The 12,664-nt window shown below is 75.2% G+C and overlaps 1 protein-coding gene across 1 annotated transcript in view; it reads left to right on the top strand.

Annotated features, from left to right (window-relative positions):
• LOC142823518 (obscurin-like protein 1) overlaps window positions 1–9,736 on the top strand; it is a 93,994-nt gene extending 84,258 nt beyond the window's left edge. The window contains 3 exon segments of the mRNA XM_075914613.1: window positions 1,166–1,270; window positions 3,920–4,186; window positions 9,007–9,736. Coding sequence (XP_075770728.1) covers window positions 1,166–1,270; window positions 3,920–4,186; window positions 9,007–9,014 — 380 coding nt within the window. The 3' untranslated portion in view covers window positions 9,015–9,736.
• Window positions 9,737–12,664: the final 2,928 nt, after the last annotated feature.

The raw sequence follows: 12,664 nt of genomic DNA, 5'->3' as shown, positions 1-12,664 counted from the left end.
TGCTGTGATGGGGCACGCACGCACGCACACACACACACACACCCTATTGCTCCCCACACACGCGCACACACACACCCATGCTGTGATGGGGCGCGCACACATGCACACATACACCTACGCTGTGATGGGGCACACACGCTGTGATGGGGCGCGCATGCGCACACACACACACCCTATTGCTCCCCACACGCGCACACACAAACCCATGCTGTGATGGGGCGCACACACGCTGTGATGGGGTGTGGACGCACACACACACACCCTGTTGCTCCCCACACACACACACACACACCCTGTTGCTCCCCCCCCCACACACCCTATTGCTCCCCCCCCCACACGCTGTGATGGGGCGTGCGCGCACACACATGCGTACACACCTTATTGCTCGCCACACACGCACTCACACACAAACACCCCCCATACACTCTATTGCTACACACAAACACCACACACACACCCTATTGCTCCCCATACACATGCGCACACACCCTATTGCTCCCCATACACACACACACAAACACCCCCCCACACACTCTATTGCTACACACAAACACCACACACACACCCTATTGCTCCCCCCCCACACACTCTATTGCTACACACATAAACACCACACACACACCCCTATTGCTTCCCCCCCCACACACACACAAACACCCCCCCACACCCTATTCCCCCCCCCAACACCCCCCACACACTCTATTGCTACACACACACACAAACACCACACACACACCCTATTGCTCCCCACACACACACCCTATTGCTCCACACACACACACACCCCCCCCACACTCTATTGCTCCCCCCCCCACAAACACCCCCCCCACACTCTATTGCTACACACACACACACACACACACACACACACACACACACACACACACCCTATTGCTCCCCACAAACACGCTGGCTGCAATTCATCCAGGGCCACGTGCTCTGCCCACTGCTCCGTGTCTCAGCCCCGCCTGGCTGACCTCCCAGCTCGGCGTCACGTCCCCAGCCAGGCCCAGACCCACCGTTAGCCCTGCCTCCGTCCCAGGCGCTTTGCTGTAGGGGTGGGGCAGGGGCCCCGCCCCGGGGAGATGCCCCTGCAGCCCCCCCAGGTTGCCCTGCAGTGGTGAGGCCACGGCTGGGGGCGTCATGGCAGCGCCTTCCCCCACAGGCCCCCGGCACTTCCTGCTCATCTGCAGCGTGCGGCCGGAGGACGCGGGACGCATCCGCTTTGTCGCCAAGGCGGCCGCCTCGGAAGCCAGCCTGCACGTGGAGGGTAACCTTCCCGCGGCCCCGGTCGGCAGCTGGGGCAAGCGGGGGACGGGCTGGCGGGGCGGGCGGGGGGAAGCGTCTGGCGGGGGATGGGCGGGCGGGGGGGAAGCGTCTGGCGGGGGACGGGCTGGCGGGGCGGGCGGGGGGAAGCGTCTGGCGGGGGACGGGCTGGCGGGGCGGGCGGGGGGAAGCGTCTGGCGGGGGACGGGCTGGCGGGGCGGGCGGGGGAAGCGTCTGGCGGGGGACGGGCTGGCGGGGCGGGCGGGGGGAAGCGTCTGGCGGGGGACGGGCGGGCGGGGGGAAGCGTCTGGCGGGGGACGGGCTGGCGGGGCGGGCGGGGGGGAAGCGTCTGGCGGGGGACGGGCTGGCGGGGCGGGCGGGGGGAAGCGTCTGGCGGGGGACGGGCGGGCGGGGGGAAGCGTCTGGCGGGGGACGGGCTGGCGGGGCGGGCGGGGGGGAAGCGTCTGGCGGGGGACGGGCTGGCGGGGCGGGCGGGGGGAAGCGTCTGGCGGGGGACGGGCTGGCGGGGCGGGCGGGGGGGAAGCGTCTGGCGGGGGACGGGCTGGCGGGGCGGGCGGGGGGGAAGCGTCTGGCAGGGGACGGGCTGGCGGGGCGGGCGGGGGGAAGCGTCTGGCGGCGGACGGGCTGGCGGGGCGGGCGGGGGAAGCGTCTGGCGGGGGACGGGTTGGCGGGGCGGGCGGGGGAAAGCTTCTGGCGGGGGACAGGCTGGCGGGGGACGGGCTGGCGGGGGGAAGCGTCTGGCGGGGGACGGGCTGGCGGGGGACGGGCTGGCGGGGGGAAGCGTCTGGCGGGGGACGGGCTGGCGGGGCGGGCGGGGGAAGCGTCTGGCGGGGGACGGGCTGGCGGGGCGGGCGGGGGGAAGCGTCTGGCGGGGGACGGGCTGGCGGGGCGGGCGGGGGGAAGCGTCTGGCGGGGGACGGGCTGGCGGGGCGGGCGGGGGAAGCGTCTGGCGGGGGACGGGCTGGCGGGGTGGGCGGGGGAAGCGTCTGGCGGGGGACGGGCTGGCGGGGTGGGCGGGGGAAGCGTCTGGCGGGGGACGGGCTGGCGGGGTGGGCGGGGGGAAGCGTCTGGCGGGGGACGGGGGACGGGCGGGCGAGGGGAAGCGTCTGGCGGGGGACGGGCGGGCGAGGGGAAGCGTCTGGCGGGGCGGGCGGGGGGAAGCGTCTGGCGGGGGACGGGCGGGCGGGGTGGGCGGGGGAAGCGTCTGGCGGGGGACGGGGGACGGGCGGGCGAGGGGAAGCGTCTGGCGGGGGACGGGCGGGCGAGGGGAAGCATCTGGCGGGGTGGGCGGGGGAAGCGTCTGGCGGGGGACGGGCTGGCGGGGCGGGCGGGGGGGAAGCGTCTGGCGGGGGACGGGCTGGCGGGGCGGGCGGGGGGGAAGCGTCTGGCAGGGGACGGGCTGGCGGGGCGGGCGGGGGGAAGCGTCTGGCGGCGGACGGGCTGGCGGGGCGGGCGGGGGAAGCGTCTGGCGGGGGACGGGTTGGCGGGGCGGGCGGGGGAAAGCTTCTGGCGGGGGACAGGCTGGCGGGGGACGGGCTGGCGGGGGGAAGCGTCTGGCGGGGGACGGGCTGGCGGGGGACGGGCTGGCGGGGGGAAGCGTCTGGCGGGGGACGGGCTGGCGGGGCGGGCGGGGGAAGCGTCTGGCGGGGGACGGGCTGGCGGGGCGGGGCGGGGGGAAGCGTCTGGCGGGGGACGGGCTGGCGGGGCGGGCGGGGGGAAGCGTCTGGCGGGGGACGGGCTGGCGGGGCGGGCGGGGGAAGCGTCTGGCGGGGGACGGGCTGGCGGGGTGGGCGGGGGGAAGCGTCTGGCGGGGGACGGGCTGGCGGGGCGGGCGGGGGAAGCGTCTGGCGGGGGACGGGCTGGCGGGGCGGGCGGGGGGAAGCGTCTGGCGGGGGACGGGCTGGCGGGGTGGGCGGGGGAAGCGTCTGGCGGGGGACGGGCTGGCGGGGTGGGCGGGGGGAAGCGTCTGGCGGGGGACGGGGGACGGGCGGGCGAGGGGAAGCGTCTGGCGGGGGACGGGCGGGGCGAGGGGAAGCGTCTGGCGGGGCGGGCGGGGGGAAGCGTCTGGCGGGGGACGGGCGGGCGGGGTGGGCGGGGGAAGCGTCTGGCGGGGGACGGGCGGGCGAGGGGAAGCGTCTGGCGGGGTGGGCGGGGGAAGCGTCTGGCGGGGGACGGGCTGGCGGGGGATGGGCCGGCGGGGGTAGGGATATTAAATGGCGTTTCATTGCTCTTTGACTAGTCGATGGAATTTCCATCCGCTAATCGGTTAGCTGACAGGGGGGAAGTGCGGGGTTGGCTCCCGGCCCCGCCGCGGCTCTGCCCTCCCCACGTCTCAAGGGCCGCCCAGCGCAGGGCCCTGGGTGCGAGCCGGGAATCAGCTGGTTCCAAGCCCCCCCTCTGCCTCCCCTGCGCAGATGGCGCTGGGCGGTGGTTCGGCTGTTCACTGGGCTCCCACCAGCTCCTGGTCTCCGCCCACTTGCTGCCCCTCTCTGACGGAGTCCGATGCGCTCGCCTGGTCGCTCCCTGCCTGTGGGGCGGGTGCAGGGCGTGAGGGGAGTGACCCCCCGCCCCTCGCTCGGCCCCTCCCCACCCTCTCCTGCCCGGTGGGCTCACGGGTGCCTCTCCGTGGCAGCGCTCCCCATCCGGATCGTGAAGCCGCTGCGCGACAAGACGGCGCTGGCGCGGCACAAGGCCACGCTGGAGTGCACGGTGTCGCACGCCCGCGGGCGCGTGCGCTGGTTCCGCGGAGACATCGAGATCTTCGCCAGCGACAAGTACGAGATCTGCAACCTCGACTGCTACCGGACCCTCGTCATCCACCGGGTGGGGCCGGACGACGAGGCCTCCTACACCTGCGACGCCTTCGACGACCGCTCCTCCGCGCGCCTGCTGGTGGAGGGTGAGGCGCCCGCGCGGCTCCGGGCTGGGTGTGGGGCGGTGCCCCTGCCGTGCTGGGCCGTGCAGCCTGGGCAGGTGCCGGGGGGGCCGGGCTGGGTGTGGGGCGGTGACCCCGCCGTGCTGGGCCGTGCAGCCTGGGCAGGTGCCGTGGGGGCCGGGCTGGGTGTGGGGCGGTGCCCCCGCCGTGCTGGGCCGTGCAGCCTGGGCAGGTGTCGGGGGGGCCGGGCTGGGTGTGGGGCGGTGCCCCCGCCGTGCTGGGCCCTGCAGCCTGGGCAGGTGCCGGGGGGGCCGGGCTGGGTGTGGGGCGGTGCCCCCGCCGTGCTGGGACGTGCAGCCTGGGCAGGTGCCGGGGGGGCCGGGCTGGGTGTGGGGCGGTGCCCCCGCCGTGCTGGGCCGTGCAGCCTGGGCAGGTGTCGGGGGGGCCGGGCTGGGTGTGGGGCGGTGCCCCCGCCGTGCTGGGCCGTGCAGCCTGGGCAGGTGCCGGGGGGGCCCGAGAGGCTGGGGCTGGGGCTGGGGCTGGGGCAGGTGTCGGGGGGCCCGAGAGGCTGGGGCTGGGGCTGGGGCTGGGGCTGGGGCAGGTGCCGGGGGGGCCCGAGAGGCTGGGGCTGGGGCTGGGGCTGGGGCTGGGGCAGGTGCCGGGGGGGCCCGAGAGGCTGGGGCTGGGGCTGGGGCTGGGGCTGGGGCAGGTGTCGGGGGGGCCCGAGAGGCTGGGGCTGGGGCTGGGTGTGGGGCTGCCTGTGCTCCGGAGCAGCGGCTGCTGATGGTCTCTGCTGGCTCAGTCCCCAGGCGTGTCCCGGCCTGAGGCTCCGGGTGGGCGTCCCCAGCAGCCCAGGCAACTCGGACCCAGAGTCCTGCTCTGTCCTGGGTCCCCCCCCCCCCACCTGGGAGCCGTGGCCTTGTCCTGGCTGGGCTCTGTCCTGGGTCCCCCCCCCCGCCTGGGAGCCGTGGCCTTGTCCTGGCTGGGCTCTGTCCTGGGTCCCCCCCCCCCCCACCTGGGAGCCGTGGCCTTGTCCTGGCTGGGCTCTGTCCTGGGTCCCCCCCCCCGCCTGGGAGCCGTGGCCTTGTCCTGGCTGGGCTCTGTCCTAGGTCCCCCCCCCCCGCCTGGGAGCCGTGGCCTTGTCCTGGCTGGGCTCTGTCCTGGGTCCCCCCCCCCCCACCTGGGAGCCGTGGCCTTGTCCTGGCTGGGCTCTGTCCTGGGTCCCCCCCCCCCGCCTGGGAGCCGTGGCCTTGTCCTGGCTGGGCTCTGTCCTGGGTCCCCCCCCCCCACCTGGGAGCCGTGGCCTTGTCCTGGCTGGGCTCTGTCCTGGGTCCCCCCCCCCCCCCACCTGGGAGCCGTGGCCTTGTCCTGGCTGGGCTCTGTCCTGGGTCCCCCCCCCCACCTGGGAGCCGTGGCCTTGTCCTGGCTGGGCTCTGTCCTGGGTCCCCCCCCCCCACCTGGGAGCCGTGGCCTTGTCCTGGCTGGGCTCTGTCCTGGGTTCCCCCCCCCCGCCTGGGAGCCGTGGCCTTGTCCTGGCTGGGCTCTGTCCTGGGTCCCCCCCCCCCGCCTGGGAGCCGTGGCCTTGTCCTGGCTGGGCTCTGTCCTGGGTCCCCCCCCCCCCCGCCTGGGAGCCGTGGCCTTGTCCTGGCTGGGCTCTGTCCTGGGTCCCCCCCCCCACCTGGGAGCCGTGGCCTTGTCCTGGCTGGGCTCTGTCCTGGGTCCCCCCCCCCCCCCACCTGGGAGCCGTGGCCTTGTCCTGGCTGGGCTCTGTCCTGGGTCCCCCCCCCCCCACCTGGGAGCCGTGGCCTTGTCCTGGCTGGGCTCTGTCCTGGGTCCCCCCCCCCCCCCACCTGGGAGCCGTGGCCTTGTCCTGGCTGGGCTCTGTCCTGGGTCCCCCCCCCCGCCTGGGAGCCGTGGCCTTGTCCTGGCTGGGCTCTGTCCTGGGTCCCCCCCCCGCCTGGGAGCCGTGGCCTTGTCCTGGCTGGGCTCTGTCCTGGGTCCCCCCCCCCCCCCACCTGGGAGCCGTGGCCTTGTCCTGGCTGGGCTCTGTCCTGGGTCCCCCCCCCCCCCCACCTGGGAGCCGTGGCCTTGTCCTGGCTGGGCTCTGTCCTGGGTTCCCCCCCCCCGCCTGGGAGCCGTGGCCTTGTCCTGGCTGGGCTCTGTCCTGGGTCCCCCCCCCCCCACCTGGGAGCCGTGGCCTTGTCCTGGCTGGGCTCTGTCCTGGGTTCCCCCCCCCCCGCCTGGGAGCCGTGGCCTTGTCCTGGCTGGGCTCTGTCCTGGGTCCCCCCCCCCCCACCTGGGAGCCGTGGCCTTGTCCTGGGTCCCCCCCCCCCCACCTGGGAGCCGTGGCCTTGTCCTGGCTGGGCTCTGTCCTGGGTCCCCCCCCCCCGCCTGGGAGCCGTGGCCTTGTCCTGGCTGGGCTCTGTCCTGGGTCCCCCCCCCCCACCTGGGAGCCGTGGCCTTGTCCTGGGTCCCCCCCCCCCCACCTGGGAGCCGTGGCCTTGTCCTGGCTGGGCTCTGTCCTGGGTCCCCCCCCCCGCCTGGGAGCCGTGGCCTTGTCCTGGCTGGGCTCTGTCCTGGGTCCCCCCCCCCCCACCTGGGAGCCGTGGCCTTGTCCTGGCTGGGCTCTGTCCTGGGTCCCCCCCCCCCACCTGGGAGCCGTGGCCTTGTCCTGGCTGGGCTCTGTCCTGGGTCCCCCCCCCGCCTGGGAGCCGTGGCCTTGTCCTGGCTGGGCTCTGGCCTGGGTCCCCCCCCCCACCTGGGAGCCGTGGCCTTGTCCTGGCTGGGCTCTGTCCTGGGTCCCCCCCCCCGCCTGGGAGCCGTGGCCTTGTCCTGGCTGGGCTCTGTCCTGGGTCCCCCCCCCCCACCTGGGAGCCGTGGCCTTGTCCTGGCTGGGCTCTGTCCTGGGTCCCCCCCCCCCCCCCACCTAGGAGCCGTGGCCTTGTCCTGGCTGGGCTCTGTCCTGGGTTCCCCCCCCCCGCCTGGGAGCCGTGGCCTTGTCCTGGCTGGGCTCTGTCCTGGGTCCCCCCCCCCCCACCTGGGAGCCGTGGCCTTGTCCTGGGTCCCCCCCCCCCACCTGGGAGCCGTGGCCTTGTCCTGGCTGGGCTCTGTCCTGGGTCCCCCCCCCCCCACCTGGGAGCCGTGGCCTTGTCCTGGGTCCCCCCCCCCACCTGGGAGCCGTGGCCTTGTCCTGGCTGGGCTCTGTCCTGGGTCCCCCCCCCGCCTGGGAGCCGTGGCCTTGTCCTGGCTGGGCTCTGTCCTGGGTCCCCCCCCCCCCCCCACCTGGGAGCCGTGGCCTTGTCCTGGCTGGGCTCTGTCCTGGGTCCCCCCCCCCGCCTGGGAGCCGTGGCCTTGTCCTGGCTGGGCTCTGTCCTGGGTCCCCCCCCCCCCCACCTGGGAGCCGTGGCCTTGTCCTGGCTGGGCTCTGTCCTGGGTTCCCCCCCCCCGCCTGGGAGCCGTGGCCTTGTCCTGGCTGGGCTCTGTCCTGGGTCCCCCCCCCCACCTGGGAGCCGTGGCCTTGTCCTGGGTCCCCCCCCCCCCACCTGGGAGCCGTGGCCTTGTCCTGGCTGGGCTCTGTCCTGGGTCCCCCCCCCCGCCTGGGAGCCGTGGCCTTGTCCTGGCTGGGCTCTGTCCTGGGTCCCCCCCCCCCCACCTGGGAGCCGTGGCCTTGTCCTGGCTGGGCTCTGTCCTGGGTCCCCCCCCCGCCTGGGAGCCGTGGCCTTGTCCTGGCTGGGCTCTGTCCTGGGTCCCCCCCCCCACCTGGGAGCCGTGGCCTTGTCCTGGGTCCCCCCCCCCCACCTGGGAGCCGTGGCCTTGTCCTGGCTGGGCTCTGTCCTGGGTCCCCCCCCCCACCTGGGAGCCGTGGCCTTGTCCTGGCTGGGCTCTGTCCTGGGTCCCCCCCCCCCACCTGGGAGCCGTGGCCTTGTCCTGGCTGGGCTCTGTCCTGGGTCCCCCCCCCGCCTGGGAGCCGTGGCCTTGTCCTGGCTGGGCTCTGTCCTGGGTCCCCCCCCCCACCTGGGAGCCGTGGCCTTGTCCTGGCTGGGCTCTGTCCTGGGTCCCCCCCCCGCCTGGGAGCCGTGGCCTTGTCCTGGCTGGGCTCTGTCCTGGGTCCCCCCCCCCCGCCTGGGAGCCGTGGCCTTGTCCTGGCTGGGCTCTGTCCTGGGTCCCCCCCCCGCCTGGGAGCCGTGGCCTTGTCCTGGCTGGGCTCTGTCCTGGGTCCCCCCCCCGCCTGGGAGCCGTGGCCTTGTCCTGGCTGGGCTCTGTCCTGGGTCCCCCCTCCCCCGCCTGGGAGCCGTGGCCTTGTCCTGGCTGGGCTCTGTCCTGGGTCCCCCCCCCCGCCTGGGAGCCGTGGCCTTGTCCTGGCTGGGCTCTGTCCTGGGTCCCCCCCCCCGCCTGGGAGCCGTGGCCTTGTCCTGGCTGGGCTCTGGCCTGGGTCCCCCCCACCCCACCTGGGAGCCGTGGCCTTGTCCTGGCTGGGCTCTGTCCTGGGTCCCCCCCCCGCCTGGGAGCCGTGGCCTTGTCCTGGCTGGGCTCTGTCCTGGGTCCCCCCCCCACCTGGGAGCTGTGGCCTTGTCCTGGCTGGGCTCTGGCCTGGGTCCCCCCCCACCCGTGGCTGGGCTCCGTGGCCTTGTCCTGGCTGGGCTCTGTTCTGGGTCCCCCCCACCCGTGGCTGGGCTCCGTGGCTCTGTCCCGGGGTGGCAGGTGCCCTCCTTGCCCCGCGCTCTGGTGGGGGCCTGTCCGCGCGGGGTCATGGTGCAGGGTCTGTGCATGGGCTGGGAGCTGTCCCTCGCGGGGTGGGGTGCCTGAGCCCCCGCTGGCCCCTGAGTGGCTCCTCTCCTTCGCAGGCCACTAGCTGCCGGCGTCAGCGGAGTCCAGCGGCAGGAGGCCGGCCGGGGCCAGTGGCGCTGCGTGCTGCCCGCCGCGGGACACTGCCCCCCTGGGGGCTCCGGCGTCACCCCTCCCCCGTTCGACCCCGCAGCGGGGCCCTGCTCGTCTGTTCCCTAGCAACAAGGGCAGCCCCCCATGACCACGGGGCTGGGGGAGCAGCCCAAGGAAGGCCAGGCTGGCTCGGGCGCCCGTGCGAGGGGCCGTACCCCGCGGGTGCTGGGCTCCCAGGCCCATTGGCTGGGGCGGCGCCGGGCACAGAGGATCAGAACTGTGACGGGGGTCCCAGTGGGGGAGGGGCCCATTCCCCAGGGACCCGCCCCCTCCCGCCCGCCACAGACCCCGTCACTTGGCAACGCTCCCCCACTGTGACAAAGTAGGAAAGTTCTTTTCTTTGAATACCGTGTGGGCCTCAGTTTCTCCCCTAAGTACCTATGCGGTGGGGGGCTGGGTGTGCGACCCGACCCCAGGGCCCGTGTGGCTGCGACCGGCCGACACCCCGTCCTGGTGGCCGGACCCGACCCCTGCAAGGGGCCAGCCGGGGGGCTGGAGAGCAGACGGGTGACCCGTTTCCCGGGGCGGTGCGGGGGAAGGTGGGTCTAAGGCTGGCTGCCGGGCGGGGTCCGTCTCTGGGTTTGGGACTTGGGGGGGGCACCTGGAGCCCCCCCAGACGGACGTTGCCGAAGATCCCGGCTCCCTGCACTCACAGGCTCCGTCCTGCGCCAGGTCCCGTCTGTGGCGCCAGCTGGGGCAGGGCCCTTGGGGGGGGGGGGTCCCCAGGGGCCTCGCTGGGGGGGTCATGGGGGTCAGAGCCAGGAGGCGCCGAAGCTGAGCAGGCTCCTTGCCCTGGTGCCCGGCGCCTGAGGGGAGACGCTGCCCAGAGTCCAGCCTGGCTGCCCCCAGCCCTGAGCCCCCCCAATCACCCGGCGGTGCCCAGCCCCCTGAGCCCCCCAATCACCCGGCGGTGCCCAGCCCCCTGAGCCCCCCAATCACCTGGCGGTGCCCAGCCCCTTGAGCCCCCCAATCACCTGGCGCTGCCCAGCCCCTTGAGCCCCCCAATCACCTGGCGGTGCCCAGCCCCCTGAGCCCCCCAATCACCTGGCGCTGCCCAGCCCTGAGCCCCCCAATCACCCGGCGGTGCCCAGCCCCCTGAGCCCCCCAATCACCCGGCGCTGCCCAGCCCCTTGAGCCCCCCAATCACCCGGCGCTGCCCAGCCCCCTGAGCCCCCCAATCACCCGGCGCTGCCCAGCCCCTTGAGCCCCCCAAGCCCCCCAATCACCTGGCGGTGCCCAGCCCCCTGAGCCCCCCAATCACCTGGCGGTGCCCAGCCCCTGAGCCCCCCAAGCCCCCCAATCACCTGGCGCTGCCCAGCCCCCCGAGCCCCCCAATCACCTGGCGCTGCCCAGCCCCCCGAGCCCCCCAATCACCCGGCGGTGCCCAGCCCCCCGAGCCCCCCCAATCACCTGGCGCTGCCCAGCCCCTTGAGCCCCCCAATCACCTGGCGGTGCCCAGCCCCCTGAGCCCCCCAATCACCTGGCGCTGCCCAGCCCCTTGAGCCCCCCAATCACCTGGCGCTGCCCAGCCCCTTGAGCCCCCCAATCACCTGGCGCTGCCCAGCCCCCTGAGCCCCCCAATCACCCGGCGCTGCCCAGCCCCTTGAGCCCCCCAATCACCTGGCGCTGCCCAGCCCCCTGAGCCCCCCAATCACCTGGCGCTGCCCAGCCCCCCTGAGCCCCCCAATCACCCGGCGGTGCCCAGCCCCCTGAGCCCCCCAATCACCTGGCGCTGCCCAGCCCCCCTGAGCCCCCCAATCACCCGGCGGTGCCCAGCCCCCCTGAGCCCCCCAATCACCTGGCGCTGCCCAGCCCCCCTGAGCCCCCCAATCACCCGGCGCTGCCCAGCCCCGAGCCCCCCAATCACCTGGCGCTGCCCAGCCCCCTGAGCCCCCCCAATCACCTGGCGCTGCCCAGCCCCCTGAGCCCCCCAATCACCCGGCGCTGCCCAGCCCTGAGCCCCCCAATCACCCGGCGCTGCCCAGCCCCCTGAGCCCCCCAATCACCCGGCGCTGCCCAGCCCCCCCTGAGCCCCCCAATCACCCGGCGCTGCCCAGCCCCGAGCCCCCCAATCACCCGGCGCTGCCCAGCCCCCTGAGCCCCCCAATCACCTGGCGCTGCCCAGCCCCCTGAGCCCCCCAATCACCCGGCGCTGCCCAGCCCCTTGAGCCCCCCAATCACCCGGCGCTGCCCAGCCCCTGAGCCCCCCCAATCACCCGGCGCTGCCCAGCCCCCTGAGCCCCCCAATCACCCGGCGCTGCCCAGCCCCGAGCCCCCCAATCACCTGGCGCTGCCCAGCCCCCTGAGCCCCCCAATCACCCGGCGCTGCCCAGCCCCGAGCCCCCCAATCACCTGGCGCTGCCCAGCCCCCTGAGCCCCCCAATCACCTGGCGCTGCCCAGCCCCTTGAGCCCCCCAATCACCTGGCGCTGCCCAGCCCTGAGCCCCCCAATCACCCGGCGCTGCCCAGCCCCCTGAGCTCCCCAATCACCTGGCGCTGCCCAGCCCCCTGAGCCCCCCAATCACCCGGCGCTGCCCAGCCCCTTGAGCCCCCCAATCACCCGGCGGTGCCCAGCCCCCTGAGCCCCCCAATCACCTGGCGCTGCCCAGCCCCCTGAGCCCCCCAATCACCCGGCGCTGCCCAGCCCCTTGAGCCCCCCAATCACCCGGCGGTGCCCAGCCCCCTGAGCCCCCCAATCACCCGGCGCTGCCCAGCCCCTTGAGCCCCCCAATCACCCGGCGGTGCCCAGCCCTGAGCCCCCCAATCACCCGGCGGTGCCCAGCCCCCTGAGCCCCCCAATCACCCGGCGCTGCCCAGCCCCTTGAGCCCCCCAATCACCCGGCGGTGCCCAGCCCCTTGAGCCCCCCAATCACCCGGCGCTGCCCAGCCCCTTGAGCCCCCCAATCACCCGGCGCTGCCCAGCCCCTTGAGCCCCCCAATCACCCGGCGCTGCCCAGCCCCTTGAGCCCCCCAATCACCTGGCGGTGCCCAGCCCCTTGAGCCCCCCAATCACCCGGCGCTGCCCAGCCCCCTGAGCCCCCCAATCACCCGGCGCTGCCCAGCCCCGAGCCCCCCAATCACCCGGCGCTGCCCAGCCCCCTGAGCCCCCCAATCACCCGGCGCTGCCCAGCCCCGAGCCCCCCAATCACCCGGCGCTGCCCAGCCCCTGAGCCCCCCAATCACCCGGCGCTGCCCAGCCCCCTGAGCCCCCCAATCACCCGGCGGTGCCCAGCCCCGAGCCCCCCAATCACCCGGCGCTGCCCAGCCCCCTGAGCCCCCCAATCACCCGGCGGTGCCCAGCCCCTTGAGCCCCCCAATCACCTGGCGCTGCCCAGCCCCCTGAGCTCCCCAATCACCCGGCGGTGCCCAGCCCCCTTTGCCCCCCAATCACCCGGCGGTGCCCAGCCCTGAGCCCCCCAATCACCCGGCGGTGCCCAGCCCCCTGAGCCCCCCAATCACCCGGCGCTGCCCAGCCCCTTGAGCCCCCCAATCACCCGGCGGTGCCCAGCCCCCTGAGCCCCCCAATCACCCGGCGCTGCCCAGCCCCTTGAGCCCCCCAATCAC

This window comes from Pelodiscus sinensis, unplaced genomic scaffold (assembly GCF_049634645.1).
Source record: "Pelodiscus sinensis isolate JC-2024 unplaced genomic scaffold, ASM4963464v1 ctg188, whole genome shotgun sequence".
Lineage (NCBI taxonomy): Eukaryota > Metazoa > Chordata > Testudines > Trionychidae > Pelodiscus > Pelodiscus sinensis.
The sequence above is the reverse complement of the archived record's forward strand: the minus strand, read 5'-3'. Positions and strand labels throughout refer to the sequence as shown.